Source organism: Petaurus breviceps, unplaced genomic scaffold, assembly GCF_028583685.1.
Source record: "Petaurus breviceps papuanus isolate PSGF00001 unplaced genomic scaffold, PetGlider_PUasm1.0 90842, whole genome shotgun sequence".
Classification (NCBI taxonomy): Eukaryota; Metazoa; Chordata; class Mammalia; order Diprotodontia; family Petauridae; genus Petaurus; species Petaurus breviceps.
In genome coordinates this window covers 6017212-6036382 of record NW_027187358.1, presented here as the reverse complement: position 1 = coordinate 6036382, position 19171 = coordinate 6017212, and the positions used below count along the sequence as shown (strand labels likewise).

The 19171-nt window shown below is 37.8% G+C and overlaps 1 protein-coding gene across 3 annotated transcripts in view; it reads right to left on the bottom strand.

Moving 5' to 3' along the window:
- Positions 1-19171, bottom strand: part of PLEKHH2 (pleckstrin homology, MyTH4 and FERM domain containing H2) — a 126071-nt gene that overhangs the window by 53100 nt on the left and 53800 nt on the right. For all 3 annotated transcript variants that reach the window (XM_069071598.1, XM_069071600.1, XM_069071599.1), the window contains 8 exons: positions 17731-17916; positions 16429-17423; positions 11637-11712; positions 6430-6524; positions 5588-5732; positions 2573-2709; positions 2366-2476; positions 1985-2071 (listed from right to left, as the gene is read on the bottom strand). In XM_069071598.1, coding sequence (XP_068927699.1) covers positions 1985-2071; positions 2366-2476; positions 2573-2709; positions 5588-5732; positions 6430-6524; positions 11637-11712; positions 16429-17423; positions 17731-17916 — 1832 coding nt within the window. The remainder of the gene's footprint in view (positions 1-1984; positions 2072-2365; positions 2477-2572; positions 2710-5587; positions 5733-6429; positions 6525-11636; positions 11713-16428; positions 17424-17730; positions 17917-19171) is intronic.

The window sequence follows — 19171 nt, the reverse complement described above, 5'->3', positions numbered from 1 at the left end:
TAGGTAGGAGAAAGGGTCGCTAATTACAGAAATGTAAATCTCTAAAACAAGTAAAATTTTATGGGCACAATACACTTTCAAACATAGGGAGAAAGTTTCTGCATCCTATACATGGTTGCAGCTAATATATAACAAGATTAATCAACTGTCAACTTTTCACACTTGGCTTATCCACAATAAGGATTTCCCACACACTTCATTACTTCATCCACCCACCATGCTCTTTCAGCATGGTCAAGCCTCCCCCGTTGCTGTGTTCTTTTTATGTTCTTGTAGGTAATTTCTACTGCTCCTTTATTGTTTGCCAATCAAGAAGATTATGCTTGCCTTCTCAGCCTTATTTTTAGAACAACAGTGAGCAAACATTATAGGTATTTCAGAAAGAAGTATCTGAATTTAAAACTTCCTCCTTCAGATGCTTATAGAAGACTATCTTTCTAGTGCCAAACCTTCCTTCTGGCAAGGCTTGTGTTCTTGAACATGACACAGGTGTTTTAGTGTATATATCTGAGGGCCATGTCTATGAAGGCAATATAGCATGGGGCAAGGGTTCTTAACTTGGGATTTACCTTGCACATAGTAGGCTCTTAATAAATGCTTGTTGATAGAATAATTTGTGAACTTAAAATGTTTTTTGATGATTCTATTTCAATATAATTGGTCTTCTTTTAAATCTATCTATTTTATTAACTTTAAAATATTCTGAGAATGGGGTCCATAGGTTTTACCAGACTGTCAAAGGGATCATGGCAAAAAAAGTTAAGAACCCCTGGAACAGCAGACAGAGAGCTAGCTTTGGAGTCAAGGCAGCAAGTCCTGCTTCTGAATCATGAGACCCTAGGGAAATCACTCATCCTCTCAATGTCTCTTGTCAACTCTCAGATGGCAGAAAAGGTGCCAATGTATATTGGTAAAGAGAGTTTCCTCAATGAGAGTTCTCTATACTCATGAAATCACAAGGTTAGTAGCATGATCCCATCCTAGGAAAGGGATATCTGTCAGGGTCATCCTACATAAAAACATCTCCCCTGTCCTGATCACACTGCTAAACTATACCACTAAAGACTTATTCCTTTGTGTTATTAATTACTTTTTCCAGACTTTTTCTCTTCAAATATAAATATTCCAAGGATGGGTAGCATATTAAAGCACTAATACCTTAATGTGAATTAATCAGATATCTAATTTACATGAGAGCCTGAGGACATTGGAGATGAGGGCAGAGGAGAAAATAAAAGTGAAGAATGGGGATGTAGGGCCCATCAAAAGCTAAACTGTCCATTTTATGATTTTTATCTGGGACTCCAGGACTTCAAAGCTGTTCTGATTGTATGGAATCTGATTGTATTGGATCACTCCTTCAAACAACAATTCAACACACATTTATGAAGATGCCTGCTAGTTCAATGCTCTGTGCTGGGTGCTGGGGAAACAAAGACAAAATCAAATGACCAGAGGATCACAGATTTAGAGCTAAAAGGGGTTTTGGATGTCAAATCCACCCTACTAATTTTACAAATGAAGAAACTAGGGTTTAGAAAGGTTAAGTGATTGTCCCAGGGTCTTATAACTACTAAATATCAGACTGGAAGGTCTCCCACTGCATCCAGACCATCCCCAGTTGTCTTGACCTATGTCTTGCCACTAGACTCCTATGACTCTGGAGGAGAGTGAGGCTGGTAACTTTGCACAGCTCTGCCTCACTTAAATTCAATTCACTTGCAAGTCAAGACATCACCCTCCTGATGTCACTAGACCTCTTTGAGAATGAAGGACAAACAACAACATCAGAGACTGGATTTGAATCTAGGTCTTCCTGACTGGTCCAATGTCCTAGCAGAGGCTACATTTGAATCCAGGTCCTCAGAGAACTTATATTCTCCTAGGAGAGCACAATGAACATAAATTCACGTTCCTACTTTTCCTTTCACATGGATAACTGAGAGTTGGTTATGTAGGACAGAAAAATACTTAAGACAATTACCTGAACTGTTTGTTTATTATCTCCTCTAACGATATGACTGGACATACTAAGTTCAATATGGCCCTGGGGCTTTCTAATTACATCACTCTGTTTAAAAGAAAGAAAACCAAATTTAGTGTGATAATCCACAATGCAATTTTAAAAATTATTTTTAATTTATAGAATAAAACAAACATTTTCATAACCTAGCACAATAAAAAAAGATGATTTGTACATGAAACTGCAAAACTACTATGTACAATTTGTTATTCCCTTCAAATATACAATGATTTTAAAAAATGCTTTGTTATCATTATTGCTGTTCTCTGGATGAAAAGGAATCAGGAGTTCGAGTTATAGTCTGTAGGATACCATAGTAAACAATTAGTGTCTCATACTCACCGGAGATTTGTAATAAAGTAATTCACCACCTTTAAGAACAAACCACCTCCGTTTCCAGGTCTTTACTTTACCACCCATTTTTAACAAATAGCCAGATTTTTCCAGGGGTTCCTAATTTTGAAAAGAAGAAGAAAAATTTCATAAATGTGTCAACTGTTGGACCCTCCTAAGGACACTATTGATATGAAAAAATATTACTGTCCTTACATTTTTCCCATTATCACTGGAAGAGGAGCAAGTTTTGGGAAGCTTCTGCTCTGGTTCGGAATATTCTGTATCCGTTGAGTAGGCATCAGGAGGAATAGCATAATCACTTTCGGAAGTTACAGAGGATAAAGACACACCTTTAAAAAAAAAAAGTGTATTCATGTTATATACCAAGCTATCTCAACATATGGCCAATGGCACAGTGGAAAAAACACTCACTGGCTTTGGAATCAGAGAACCTAAGTTCAAACTGTGCCTCAGACAATCACTACTGGTCTGGTCTTGGGCAAGGCACCTCTTCCTGGGGTTCTGTTTCCTCATCTATACGATAAGCATTTTGAACAAGATGGCCTTGAGGGCCCTTTAGATACCAGCGTCTAGAGCCCTAAGAGATGTTAGTGGTTAAGCCCCTAAATCACCATGGATTTACCTTTAGATGTACACTTGATTTGGCTGTGTAGAACACAGGTCAGAAGAAAAAGGAAAGGAATTGGTAGTGTTAGCCAGGGAAGTTTCTTTGGAGGCCAAGGAAGGACATGAAATAAAGAGATTTGGGGGTGTATACAAGTATGTCTATTTTACATGGATAACATATCTTCAAGTCTACATTTAGCATAGATTTTTCTTTTCTCACTGCTTTACAAAATTCATGACTCCATTCATGTGGGCATCCTGTCTACTGAAACAACTGGGTTTTAGGGGTTTCTTTGAAGCTTGACTTCTTCATATTAGGTATGAATGAAGATTAGCACTTGTTTCCCAAGTTATTTTGTTGGTCGATAATTTTCAGTCACATCTGACTCTGTGACCCCATTTTGGATTTTCTTGGCAAAGATACTTTGGTGGTTTGCCATTTCCTTCTCCACTTCAGTTTACAGATGAAGAAGTGAGGCAAAAAGGGTTAAGTGACTTATCCAGAGTCATATATCTAGTAATTATATAAAGCCAGATTTGAACTCACAGAGATGAGTCTTCCTGACTCCAGGCCCAGCCCTCTATCCATTGTGCCACCTAGCTTCTCCTATAAGTTATAGTCACATCTATATATACCATCTATATATACTTGCCCAGGGTCACAAAGCCAGGGTGTGTCTGAGGTGGGACTCGAATCCAGACCTTCCTAACTCAGAGGTCACCTCTCTGCCCCCTATAGGTATGATTATTTGCCCTTTACATAAGAACTAAGCCCCAGAGAGAAGGTACTTAGCTTAGGGTCACAGAGTTAGTGTCAGAGAAAGCATTCAAACCCTTATTTCTCCTGACTCAACATCTATCACTTTCCCATTATAACATGCTGTCTCTTTCGGTGACATCACTTCCTATCACTTTAAGTGATGTCACTTCATAACTCTTCCTGTCATAATACTTCATATCTGGCTCAGGTTCTCAACACAAGTTAAAGTGTGTCTTCTCATTATTAAAAAGTCCCTCTAGGCAAACATTTTTATCCAGTTATTTTGATATCTGGAAAGAGCTGTTCATGGTTTTATTGTTGATGGGATGTCTTAGAGATCTTATCCTGCCATATACTTCAGCCCACTCACTTTTTAAATATGTGATGCTTTTTTAAAATAGTAAGTCATTTAAAAGTATGATCCAGTGTTATTTTCTTCTCCTCTTATAACTTGGAGTTTAAAAAGTCACTTCCACACTGATTCACTTCCTTTAGGAAAATCTACTTCCAGCTAGTAAGCCACATGTGCTGAATCACTAAATTTAAAAAAAATTCTCCCCATTGTGATGAAATATGTTATATATTTTTAAGCTTATATTTGGGTATTCCCTGTAGTGCTACCACAACCCATCCATGCTTGATATCCTCTAGCAGTGGTGTCCAACTCAACTAGAAAGAGGGGACACTAAATGGTATATAAAGTTATCTGTGGGCTGCATGTTGGCTTAACTTTGGACCTATGCACTAAAATAAAAACCTGGGATACTTATCCATCATCTTAGCAGGAGCTGATACCAATTGTCTGCCAACATTCCAAAGTCATGTTGTAACTTGCTATGTCAATCATACACACCGTTACTGTTTCTTCTTTGATATAAATTCACAATTGCTAAAATAACAACTAGCTTTTGAATAGTGCTTTCATGTATCTCGATGGTTTTATGACCTATAGATCCTCATCTATGTAATAACATTTCACTGTAACATCTATCTATGTACCACATTTCATTGAAATTCATTAACAATTACAGAATTCATATCCATTTCAAACCTGTAATGGCTGCCATTTTGTTAAGAGAAAGAATATTGGATGAAAATAGCTTTGGAGATGTTTTTCTGACTTTAAGTAGTATATCATACTCTGGAAATTATCAGAGAATAATCAAGTGATAAAACGAATGCCAAGCAATCAAGTCAAAAGAGCAATCATTTTTCATGAGGTCAGTTACCTTATTTTCCAACTATAATAACCCTATGACGAAAGTAGGGCAGTTATCATTTTTCTGTTCTACAGCTGAATAAACAGATATAGAAAGGTCAATGACTTTCTGAATGAAGGTCATATAATTGGTTTAATCATCATGATAATTCCAGTCTCGTGACTCTGAAAGGTTTTTTTCTATTATACTAGAGAAGAGGTAGCAAACATGTCGCAATATAACCTAAACACCCCTGAGTGCAGGCCCAAATCAGATTACAATATAATTGGAAAATATTTTACAAAAGAATAAAAATACAAAAGAACATAGATGATGTTAATATGTGGTTTTCTAAGTCAGCATGCAGCCCACAGATAACTTTACACACCATTTAGTGTCCCCTGTTTCTAGTTAAGTTGGACATCACTCCTATAAGGGTATCGAGCATGGATGAGTCATATTAGCACTGGAGGGAATACCTAAACTGATGGGATCACAGAACCATTGGAGTTGATGCTATAAAGCAGGCATATTGATAAAGAACTCTCATACTATGGAGACTATATTCCCAATATGTTTTGCAAATCATTTGGTGTTTATGTAGAATTGAGGTGTCTCCTCTGTTTGGGAGCTTCTCCTTACCTCGTTTCATGGCTCGAGGGCTCCCTGGTCTGCTTCGGCTTCGAGAATCTGACTCAGATGTCCGCGAGCTGGACCTGGAGCTGTCTTCCTCCTCAGATCCTGATGAGTCATCTAAGAATGGGCTGTTGCTTATTTGGGTTGCCTTCTAAAGAAAAGTAGCACAACAATCTCACAAATATGAATCTGCATAGTTAGGTATCTTTCTATAGTATACATAAGCATATATATACATATATATATACTATATACACATATATACACATACATATACTATATATGAGTGCATATATACATATACTTAACACAGAAAGCAAACACATACAAGATAATGTTTTATAAATTCAAATCATGGAAAACTCATTAATTTTGCAATCTTTTAAGTTGTATTTTTATAAAGCCCACCCAATTCTAATTAATAGAGGACTCTGTAGACATAAAAGGCCTTTAAAAATATGAGTATTGTCAACATCTGAACAAAATCATTTTAATTTCAAGCATATTTCAGGTTATTTAGGGGGGAAAACAAACCTGGCATGGATATAAAGATCTTTCTAAATTAGAACTTTAATTACTACATCATTACTAATAGGGTTCTTTTAAACAATGAATAATGGGAAAAAATCTACATGAGAACAATAGAAACCAATTCAGGCTTGGTAGTAGGCAATATCTTTTCCAGACATTTTCCATTACTCTTATATTCACAAATGTGAACTTCTTATATGCTTTTCAAAGTCCTACCAAGGAAAAATATCAAGTTTGGAACCCAGAGCCTGAAAAAAGGAGATTGTCCAGAATTTTCACAACCACAATCATCTGTTTAATAATGATGATAAAGTTACCCCTTTCAAAGTTGTATACACTGGTGTTGTCATATCTTTGTAAATCAGAGATGTATACAGTCCTGATGTAGAGTAAGAAGGCATCAACAAAGAATCTGAAATCAAGAACAGAATGAATGATAATTATGTATTGAAATGCCAGTGGGATGGGGTAGTGGAATATCTTCTAAATGTGACAATAATTTGGAAAGGATATTAATGCAAGTGGCTCTTCACTAAGATTTTTACAGTATGAACCACAGCACTTACAAACTGTAGCAAACACTTTCAGGCTTAACTGTACATTAGAGTATTATTCAGTGTTTTTCATATCAATAGGCTCAGCTAAAGGATTGAGAGGTGGTCCATATTAATCATTTTTCCCATTTAGATTGTAAATTACTTGAGGGTAATAGCGATCATGTTTTACTCTTCTATGTTCCTGACAGTAAATACTTGGTACAACCCTAGGTATACAGGTGATCAATAAATATTTGTTTGTTTGCTGATCTTTCCTATATGAATGACCACTTCATGCAAGCACCTTCTGATTACATTACTTCCATGGAGTTCTGCTATCAGTCACCTTTTCTGTGAGCATTCGGTGAAAAATCTAGACCATACACATGGGAAAAGGAGAAGAGGCCATTGGGACAAGAGGAAATTTCCAGGATGATACTCTCCCTACTATTAAGAAGGGGTTTAGGGGCAGCCAGGTAGCACAGAGAGTAAGAGCACCGGCCCCAGTGTTGGGATGACCTGGGGATCGAATCTGGGCTCAGATACTTAGCACCACACCACACCCAGAAATAACTGGCCATGTAACCTTGAGCAAGTTATTTTACCCCAATTGCTTAAAAAAAAAAAGGGGTTTGTCCTCAAAAAGTCATCTGCTACTACCTATTTCTAGAGATTCACAATGTGAACATCCCACACGAGAAATACCTTCTTCAGGTAAAGAATTCACAGAATCACAGAATGTCAGAGCTAGAAATGACCTGAGTATCCATCTAGTCCAAATTCTTCCACAATCTAGAAAAGAATCTTCTCTATGAAATATCCAACAAATGGTCATGCAGCCTCAATGAGAATAACAATGATGATAATTAATAATAATATCTAGCCCTTACATTGTACTTTGAGGTTTACAAAGTGCTTTACAAATATCATTCCATTTGATCCTGGCAATAACCCTGTGTATTAGGTGCTATTCTGATTTCCATTTTATAGATGTGAAAATGAAGGCAGAGTTTAAATGACTTGCCCAGGGTCACACGGCTAGGAAGTATTTGAAGTCACATTTGAACTCAGGTCTTCCTAAATTCAGTTAGAGCACTCTGTCTAATATAAAGGATTCTACTAGCTCCTGAGACAGCCCTTTCTACTTTTCACCTGAAGCAAAATAGATTTTGTACCAACCCCTTATTTTAACTCTGTGAATATTTATGTTTCAAAAGTTTCTTGTAAAGGATAGATCATTGAATTCTGCTTTGTAATCCATTCTGCCTTAATGAAATCATGGTTATGATTAATTGTGTGTCCATCCACTCCCACTTTCATCTCATGCTTTTTCTTCTCTGTCCATCACATTGACTCCCTCTTAACAAAGAAGGTGATCAAAGAGAAAGTATACTTTATATTTTGTTGTTCAGTCATTTTCAGTTGTGTCTAAATCTTTGTGATTCCATTTGGGGTTTTCTTGGCAAAGACACTGTGGTGGTTTGCCATTTTCTGGTTCATTTTAAAAATGAGGAAACTAAGGGAAACAGGGTTAAATGACTTGCCCAGGGTCACACAGAAAGATGAGTCTTCCTTATTCCAGGCCCAGAATTCTATCCATTGTGCCACTTAGCTGCCCCATGCATTATATTAGTGATTTATAATTGCAGGGATCTAGTTCTCCCCTACCCCCCATACCCCACCCCACTATCATCCCAGGGCAGCTAGGTGGCAAAGTGGATAGAGTACAGGGTTTGGAATCAGGAAGATTCCTCTTCCTGAGTTCAAATCTGGCCTCAGATAACTTTCTAGCTATGTGACCCTGAGCAAGTCACTCAACACTGTTTGTGTCGGTTTCCTTACCTGTAAAATGAGCTGGAGAAGGAAATGGCAAAGCACTCCAGTATCTTTGCAAAAAAAAAAAACCCAAATGGGGTCACGAAGAGAGACATGACCAAACAACAATAAATTCTTTCCCCTGCCCTTCACTCAGTTTCCCAGTCACACGTTCCTACTCTTTCTTTTAAATTCCCCCATGACAATCCACTCTTGAATATTGGAGTTTGCTTTAATTATTTACCTTTCCTCTAAAATCACACTCTCCTCTTCCTGTCCCTTTCTATTTCTCTGTGAAGCTTACTGCATTTCCACACCATGCATTTGTGGGCACTCAACCCTTCTCTGTCTGGTTCAGTTCAAAGTGAGGTTCTCATGATGCCTCTGCCCCCCACCCCATGATCCAAGTTTGTGTATTCTTGATCTTTCACAGCCCAATTATGTGAAATAGTTCTTTCCCCTTCCTACTCCTTTCTTCCTTTGTACATTCCCATTTTCTATTTTCTTTCTTTTATTAAGACCACAAAAACAGAGCCAAACCACCGCCTGTCCATCTGTTTGTCATTTAACGTCTTCTATGACTCTTGAAACATTAGGGTTCTCAAGGTATACTTGTTTCTTCTCCTCTTAGATTGTAATCACTTTCATTGCCATCCAGCACCTTCCAAGTACTCAGATATATTTACCTTTCTTATTTATTCTTGATCCCTGTATTTATATTTCATAGCTTCTGTTGAGCCCTGGTCTTTCAACAAGAACGCTTAATAGTCCTTTATTCTATTTCTCCTCTGTTAGGTAATTTATTTTTTGATTTTGGCTGTAACATTCCTGGGAGTTGTCATTTTGAGGTTTCTTTCTGGAAGTGATTGGTGTATTCTTTCTGTTTTCACTTTGCCCTCTGGTTCTAATCAATCTGGGTAGCTTTTATTTATGATCTATCAAAATACAGTACCTAGAATTTTTAGGGGATCATGGTTTTCAGGTAATTATAAAACATTTTCTTCTCTTTTTCCATCTTTTGATTTATTCCAATATCTTGAATTGTTTCATGGAGCCATTAATTTTTATTTGGTGCATTCTAATTTTCAGAAAGTCTGTATCTTGGATTAATTTTTACCACATTCTATTCTAAGCCATTAATTCTCCTTCTAAATCTTTCCTCTATAACCTTAACTTCCTTGTTTCATTTCTTTTTTAAAATAGATTTTTACTGACATCTTTTGTTTTAGATCACCTATATCCTTACCCCTTCCTGCTTCCAGAGATTCATTCCTTATAATAAAGAATTTTTTAAAAGATAAAAAGTTAATTGAAGTTTTTCTTTTTTCTTTTTTCTTAGTTACCAGTCAAGCTGGAGCTTATTTTAGATCTCTGCCGGAGTAAAAGTAAGAGAGCGATACTCCTCTCTACTTTTCATGAGGCCCTCTTACAGAAGACTGGAACCCTAGCCTGTTCCACTTTGGACATCCTTAATTGCTGGAAACTTCCCCTTAAATTGTGCCTAAATTTGCCTCTTTTTAACTTCTAAGCCACTGAGATTCAACTCCCACTTTCTGGGAACCAACAGACCAAGATGAATCCTTTTCTACAAGGCAGGCCTTGAAACACTTGAAGACAGTGTCTGTTCATGTCATCTCTTCTCCAAGCTAAGCATCCCTGGTTCCTTCAGATGATCTTCATATGGCATGAATTCAAAGTCCTTTAACATCTTAGTATCTCTCCTCTACATGCTTTCAGCTTATCAATGTCTGTTCTAGAATTATACACCTAAAAACAAACACAATACTAAAACCAAACACAATACCAAAACACAAACACAATACCAAACAAATGCGGTCAGACCAGACCAAGAGTATCGGGTAATTATAACCTTCCTAAACCCTGGACACTATGCCCTTTTTAATGAGCCTAGGGTAGCTAGGTGGCACAGTGGATAGAGTGCCAGGTCTGGAATCAGGAAGACTCAAATCTCCTCTCTGGGGCTTAATTTTTCTTATGTAAAGTACAAATAATCATACCTGCAATACCTACCTGAAAAGCAGTATACTGTGATGGGTAGAGAAGTGACCTCTGAGTTAGGAAGGCCTGGGTTCAAGTCCCTCATCAGACACATCCTGGTTTTGTGACCCTGAGCAAGTCATACCTATAGAAGTGTGTCTGTAACTTACAGGGGCAGCTAGGTGGCACAATAGAGAGAGTGCTGGACCTGGAGTCAGGAAGACTCATCTCTGAGTTCAAATCTGGCTTCATACACTTATTAGATATGTGACCCTGAACAAGTCACTTAACTCTGTTTGCCTCAGTTTCCTCATCTGTAAAATGAGCTGGAGAAGGAAATGGCAAACCACTACAGTACCTTTGCCAAGAAAACCCCAACCGGGGTCATGAAAAGTTGGACAAGACTGAAAATGACTGAAAAACAACAAAAGATCACGCTAACTTTTTTGGTTGCTATATTGTACTATTAACTAGTTTTAACTTTGTAGCTCATTATAATTCTCAGATTTTTTTCAATAATGTCTGACTATGCCTCCTCAAACTGTCCTTGTGATTTTCTTTTAACCCACGCTCAGGACTCTACATTTATCCCCATTAAGTTTCATCTTATTTGATTCAGTCCAATGTTCTGGCTTGTCAAGATCCTTTTGAAACTTTTGTCACCTAATATGGTAAACAACCCTCCCAGTTTTATGCCATCTGCACATCTGATATTCTTGATATTTATACCTTTATCCAAGTCATTGATTAAAAATGTTCAACAGCACAGAGGTACTCCACTGAAGCCTCCCTTCTGAATGGATGTGGAACCATTAATGCCAACTCTTTGGGTACAGTCAAGATGGCCACTCAACCTATTTGAATCCTCCTAATTAAATTATTTTGTAACTCATATATAATCTCCATCTTCTTCACAATTACAGCAGGAAAGACAACTAATTAGAGTGAATCTTGTGTTGGAATTCAAAGCTTTATATATAGAATATATATATGGAATATACAGCTTTAAATTGGAAATGATGAAGTTTAGCATGTACTTTAAAAAAGACAATAATACAAGATAATTTTCTGGAAGTTTAAGCCCTTCTGTTGTTTATTCCAGGAGCAGTGCTCTGTCTTAGATAACCCACAATCCCCCAGCCAATCACACAAGGTGTACAAACCAAATCACTTACTTTTATTAATATTATCTGTACTGAAGACTTCAGACATTCGAATGCCTGATTTGGCCACAGCATAAATCCTGCTTTCCTAGTTTAAGGACAGAAGTTTCAATTAGGTTACCCAGTCACTTTTTATGCTCAAACTCCTCTTAATTTATCGTTCTATGATATTATTGTAATACTATTGTCAATGCTAAATAAAATACACTCTTTGAGGGGTACACATGAAAGCATTTTCATTTGTCAGTTATTTAATGAATATTGCATTCTATTTTCTGATTTCTGACCAATATTTTAAGGGACAGAAAAACTTATAGAAGGCATTTATAGTTACTAATCTTCCTAGAATCTCTACAACCCTCATAAGATAAAAAGAAAAATGAAGTGATATAATGTGAAGTGAAAAGTTAGAGCCAAAGAATAATCAGGAGGCTATTTCAATCAGTCAATTAACAAGCATTTACTATGTCAGTCAACACATATTTATTGTGCCTACTATGTGCCAAGCACTGTGGCAAGAGATAGGCTGGGGATGCAAATAAAACCAAAGACAGTCCTTGCCTTCAAGGAGCTTACAATCTAATGGAGGAAGACAATACACAAAAGAAAGCTGAAAAGAGGTGGGGGAGGCACCTAATTCAGGACCATGAAGGAGAGGTCCAAATGGGGAGAAGGCTAGACTGAGTCCCCTCCTTAAATAGAGGCCCAGGAGCTCATGATCTCCAATCAGAGGGGTAGAGTATACTTGATGAGATATGAGTACCCAGGCAGATTCAATCTTTCAGGATAATGTGATTGTCCAATGATGAGTTTCTAGGGAAAGAAAGCATCGCAAGGTTCACAAACATCCCAAAGCAGTATAACTGGTAGGGAATGGGGAGAAAATTGTGTTTAATCTCTTCCTTAAATGTGATATGTCCTGAGGGTACAAAGACATTAAAGCTTCCATTCTAATGGGGTATACTATATATATGTGTATATATTTGTATGTCTGGCTGCATGTATGTAGATACAGACATATACAAAGCAAACAAAAAGTAACTAACTTTGGATGGGAAGACACTAGCATCTGGTGGGACTACAAAGGCTTCATGAAGAAGGTGGAATATGAGTTGACTTTTAAAGGAAACTTGGGATTCCAAGGGGCAGAGGCACAGAGAAAGAGCATCTCAGTCATGGAGGCCCCATCCAGTGTAAAGATGCAGAGAGAAGATGGAATGTTGGTGTCAGGGACCATAAGGCAGTCCACAAGGCTTAACTTTAGAATGCAGACAGGTGAATAAGTGTAAGATGACCAGAGAGGTAGGAATGGGTGAGATTGTGAAGATCTTTAAATACCAAGAGATTCATTATTCTTCATTCTATCTGAGTAAAAGTGGTGGGGGGAGGCAAACTAAAGATCTGATTTGAGATTTGCAAAAAAATGTACAGAGGCCAGAGCGAGGTGGGTACCTGGAATAACATGGAGGTGCTTTGGGTTGTGTTAAGAATGAAGAATAAGTTTAGAAAGAGTGAGGCAAAGGTTACAGGGGAAAGAGTATTGAGTTTGACATCAGAAGAGCTGGGTTTTAATCTTGGCAACACGTATTACCTGTGTGACCTTAGACAACTCACATTAGCCTCTCTGAGACTCAGTTTGCTAACCTATAAAGTGATAGGAGTTCCAAGTTTCCTCCCAGTTCTAACCTTATGCTCTTAGTCTAAAGGTAAGTTGGTATTTTTATTTTGCTTTCCTTCTCTTATGGAAAAAAAGGGGGGGGGGGAAGCTCTAAACCATGCTCTTAGTATGAAGGTAAGTTGGTAGTTTTATTTTGCTTTTCTTTTCTTATAGAAAATTCCATTTTCAAAACTTAGACTGCTAAGAGACACTTGAAAAGCAGGATTACTTCTCCAGGGTCAAGTGGACTCAAAGAAAGAAGAGCGAGATGAAAGGCAATAAGGAAACAGGAGCAGAAAAAATAGTTTAACACAATGAATTCTAGTCTCATCTTACTTCTTGGGAAAGTATCTATAGTTAAAAGACACAGAACTATGGAGGAACATTGCACAGAAGATAGATAATTGGAATCAGTGTCATATTCAAACATGTTTCCTTGTGCTATCCAGCATTTAATACTATATTGTGGGTGGATTCATGGTGGTCTGGACACAAAATACATTGAAATTAAAGGCTCAGGGAAGCTAGGTGGTGCAGTGAATAGAGCATCTACCCTGGAGTCAGGAGGACCTGAGTTCAAATCTAACCTCAGACACTTAATACAAAAAACTAGCCTGTGACCTTGGGCAAGTCACTTAACCCCAATTGCCCTACCCTTCCCCTTCCAAAAAAAAAAGCAAAAAAAGAAAGAAAGAAAGAAATTAAAGGCTCAATTCAAAACAAGAGTGGATGACCTTCTATTTCTCTATGAATGTGTTGTGTTTATACTAAGGAAATAATGTTCTTTTAAAGAACTTAAAGATGAATGAAACCCCCACTTTATCTAAAAATTTAACAAAGTCCTCCTTAAAAATCCAACAAAGCTCATATACCATTTATAGGACTGATTTTAGTGAAAGTATTGCATGGTACTTAATGTGTTCCCAATGAGTAGTCAGGAGTAATTGAATTGGATCATATTTTTAAAACATTTTTTAAAAAATGATCCAAAATGATCCCCTCTACTACAAAAACCAACCTTTATCAATATAGGCAAATTCCTTCTGCCAGCACAGAATAGCAAATATTTTTTAATTTATGGAGTTGCCTAGAGGCAATGAGTGTGACTTGGTCAGAGTCACCTAGCCCCTATGTCTCAGAGATGGGACTTAAACCCAGGTTATCCCGACTCCAAGACTAGCTCACTATCCTCTGTGTCAGAGGGTTCTTGACTGGGACTTAACTGTGGATTTGGTCTGTGGATAAATATCAGGGCAGGGAAGAGTCTATGAACTCGGATAGAAAAAATACATCTTTATTTTCACAAGCTGAAATTTGGCATTTCTTTCAATTATGAATAAAAAAATCCAATATTATTCTGAGAAGGGGTCCATAGGCTTCACCAGATTCCCAAAGACACAAAAAAGATCCTAGCTCTATGCCAAACTGCTTCTAAGCTCATCTTCTATAATACCCATATTCTCCCAGTAAAGCTATATGGCTACAAATCATGGAATACCATGATGTCAGAAGAACCATCACTTCAAATGAGCCCAAGGAAAATGGAAACGTGCATGGTAAGCTTAAATAGGCTGAACAGATTACCAACAGGGCAGTTGGGTAGTGCAACAGATAGAACACTGGGCTTGGCATCAGGAAGACTCATCCTCATGAGTTCAAATCTGACCTCAGACACTTACAAGCTGTTTGACCCTGGGCAGCTTAATCCTGTTTGCCCCAGTTTCTCATTTATAAAATGAACTGGGAAAGGTTATGACAAACCACTCCAGTATCTTTGCCAAGAAAACCCCACATGGGGTCACGAAGAGTCAGACCACTACTGAGCACCAGCACCAACAATATATGATAACATGTTACCAATGATGACTTCTCCATGAAAGTGGACATCAGAGTCACCATAAAGAATATGGATGAATGGAAAAGAAAGTGAATTGATTGCACAACAAGAACAAATGATGGACAACCCAACCAACAAGGTCCTCCAATGCCTTGGAGAGAGATTCTCTAGGTCTACTCATTGGGAACACAGTAAGTACCATACAGTACTTTCATTTAGAGAAAGACATAGGAATTCTAGTCCCTTCCCCTCTGTTGATTATTTATAATTTATCCTGTCTATACAGGACCTAGTTTTTACATGGTTGTTTACATCTCATCTCCCCCAGTAGACTATGAGCAATCCCCTTGAGAGCAGAATTATTTTTTGCCTCTATTTTCATCCCCAGCACTTAGCACAGTGGCTAGTACACAGGAGGCACTTTATTTAATATTCATTAAATTTATTGACTGACTGACAGGAATCTCCAAGATAAGAAGATATGGAGGGGGTGCTGCTTACAATCTGTATTGGTGGAGGGAAATACCTATAGTGATTATAGGCATTATAATAGATATAAATTATACATCTATATTATAGACATAGATTAGATTATTAATGTATGATGGATATCTATAAATAGACAGAAACCTAGAGATAGATATCTATGAGCAGACATAGATATTCATAGATGGATAATACATATGAAATTATTAATCTATAAATTTATCATCTATAAAAGATAATAGATATTTTATAGAACTATTGTATAATAGATGATAGAGTTATCTATCATAGATAGATCATATGGTACACAAATAGCCTATATCAGATTACTTGCCAATTTCGGGAGTGGGAAAGAGATGAAGGGAAGGAGAAAAAAATTTTGAACTCAAAATCTTATAAAAGTGAATGTTGAAAACTAAAAAAAAAAACAGATCAAAGATTTTATCTAAATACCTATAGTATTGGGGTGGCTAGGTGGCACAATGAATAGAGCACCGGCCCTGGAGTCAGGAGGACTGAGTTCAAATCCGGCCTCAGACACTTAACACAAAAAACTAGCTGTGTGACCTTGGGCAAGTCACTTAACCCCAGTTGCTCTCTAAAAAAAAATACCTATAGTATTGTCATTCAAAACTTACCAAAGAGCATCAGGTACCCAGGCATTATATTCTAACTTCCTACTACATTGTTCCAGAAATGCCAGAGTAAATGAAGTTTTAAGAAAAGACAGAAAAATAAATAAAATTAAAGCTGACAACTAGACTGACAATACACCTGAGAAGGAAAGGTCACTGTGGGGGAGACATGCATAGTGTAGTAATTACCCAGGAAGGAAACCGGTGAAGTGGAGGAGTTGGAGGTTTGCCTCCAGCTGCTTTCTTTGCAGCTGAATCACATATTTCTGAATCTTCTGAACAAGGTGCTTCAAGGGAGTCATAGGAAAACACTCCATCATCATACCCAACATCCATATTTTCTACAATCTCTGTGCTGTCTCCATCCACTAGATCAATGTCTGTTTCCTGAGGTTTGAGGGGTCGGATCATGCTTATAGCATTTCTGTTTCTGCCAAACATCCGATCAGAACTTAACTGGGGCTGACTCAAGTGTCTTTTGGCCAAAGCAACACTTATACTGAAAACATTAGGAATCCTTAACTTTGTGGGGGGCAGATTTGAGGAAGGATGGAATGGCATCAAATGCTGACGTCCTTCTGCGGGCAACAGGCTAGGATTTTTGGGTGCTAAAGCTGGGGTTAAAATAGGACTTGGGGTGTTGGCTTCACTAGATGAAGATGAATAGTCCAGTCTCTGGCACTGAAATTTCTTGTTCAGTTCATCTGAAAAACCATCTTTCCCTCTTTTACTCCGTGATTCACAATTTCCTTTTCCACCTGTACTGTTCTGAGCCTTCCATTGTGCTTCCTGTTGCCAGGAATATAACTTCTTGTGTTCTGTTCTCTTAATGCCGAAACTCTCTTCCTCAAATAAAGAACTGCTGTCATCAGATGCTGTCAAATACATTTCACTTCCCATTCTGCTGTACCTGGTACTCTCCTCTGAAGTATGACTAGAAAACGTAGAGTCACACCTGGATTTTGACCTTTCTTTGCTTTGTTCTTCCTCATCAGAACTCCAGTCACTTACTGTGACACAGGAATTCTTTGATGTGTCTTTGAGGCCATCTCCACCTTGTAGAGTGTAACTTGCCTTTATTGCCCCATTCTGTTCCAAGCTACAGGAGTTTTGCTGCAAAGACCTCTGACCTTTGTTGTGTTCTTGCACTTGGGCACCAAGGGAAGTTTCTGGGATGTCCATTTCTAGAAAAGGAAAGATCAACTTGGCAAGATGCTTTAAATAAGCTTGTTTATTTGTGATTTTTTTATATAACTACTCTTCAATAACTACCAATTTGGTACAAACATAGTCACTCTAAATTAAACTTGGTTATTCTTTTTTACATAAGCTTGTAAATCATGACTTTTAAAGAAAACATCACCTCCAATCACATAGGAGAACTGCCATGGGCAGTATTGCAAAAGAAAGCTTTCATACAGAAGATAAGCCAGTGAGAGATTAAAAATACATGCATAAGTTTAAAAATAAATAACACCAGGTGGTAAATACCTTCTACATGATTTCTTTCTGGGAACTCAGGTTCTTTAGATGATATCTTGCTTACTTCATCTGATTTAATTACTTGCTGAGGACTCTTTGCTCTGGATAAAAAGCATCCAAAAGTCAAACTGCTTAGGCGTTGGCCTTCTGAAGGCTTTGGTGGGGAGGTGGTGGATAGTTTCTTCCCTTGAACTTCTGCAATAAAGTAATTGAGAATTACCATATGTCCCTCTAATGGATTGCACATGAGTCCAAGGCATACAAATATTTGGATAACTCTCTTCCCCATGCAAGAAAAAAAGTTAAAATTTCATTCCTTATCCCAGAAGACTCCTTTATGTCAAAGACCACCTACGAATCAAATAGCCTATGAGAAAATGCTATATTTTAAAATTGTCATAAGTTCAAAAATATGTTTTTTGAAAGTTTAGAGGTAAAGAATGTGACCCTTTTATAAAATGTCATCCCTGACATAAAAGTAGTTTAGAACCTGCCAGTATAAGCTTAAACCAAAGCATAAGTGAAACCTGCTTACTCAATGATGTAACCATCTGAGGGTAGAAGAGCACAGGCTAAGGGAGTGACTGACATTTTGGTTGCCAAGGTAACCTGGGGAGACCCGGATTCAAAGTGGAAGCAGAATCTTCGACTAAAGTCCTAATCCAATGCCCCTCATTGTGGCATGGAGGTAAATCCAGATTCTCAAATCTATGCCAATAAAGTACAAATTCTAGCAGGCCCAACCAAGCCCAGCTCAACAGAAGAAGGCAAGTTAATTGTATGATGGTTTATTTTTTTACTCTTAGAAACTGATATGCCAAAGTGAGATTATGAGCTCTATTAGTGGAGGAAACCAATAGATGTTTGAAGTACCAGAGTATTGTGGGAAAATATAGAGTGCACAGGTAGATACCATGTTTTGTACTTCTAAATCCTGTGAAGAAGGCAGATAAACCCACCCTGGTTTATTCTGTCCATGAAGACATGCTCTAAGCTGCCTCTCTACAGAAAGTAGGGGAGGCAGAGAACAAGATAAGCTTTCTCCTGTTGGACTTGGAGTTAGAAACATCAGGCTTTAAATCCTGCATCAAGAATTTAGCTATGTGATTCTGGACAAGTCACTGCGCCCCCCTTCTCTTTGCTTCAACCCTCATCTCTAAAATGAAAGGAATGACCTCATTGGCCCCTGGGGTCCCACTAAATCTATGATCTCATGATTAGGATTATGAGCTTGACTCAACAGCAAAGGCAGACAGCACACCATAGCTGGTTAAGCATTTAAATTACTTTTCCACCTTGTCCGCATAGGGATACTTCTCCCCCTACCCTAGGTAGCTCCCTTTTATGGGCTATCTTCCCCCATTAGAATGGAAGCGCCTTGAGGGTAGGAACCGTCTTTTTCTTTATATGTGTTTTCCAGTACTTAGCACAGTGTCAGACCCATAGTAAG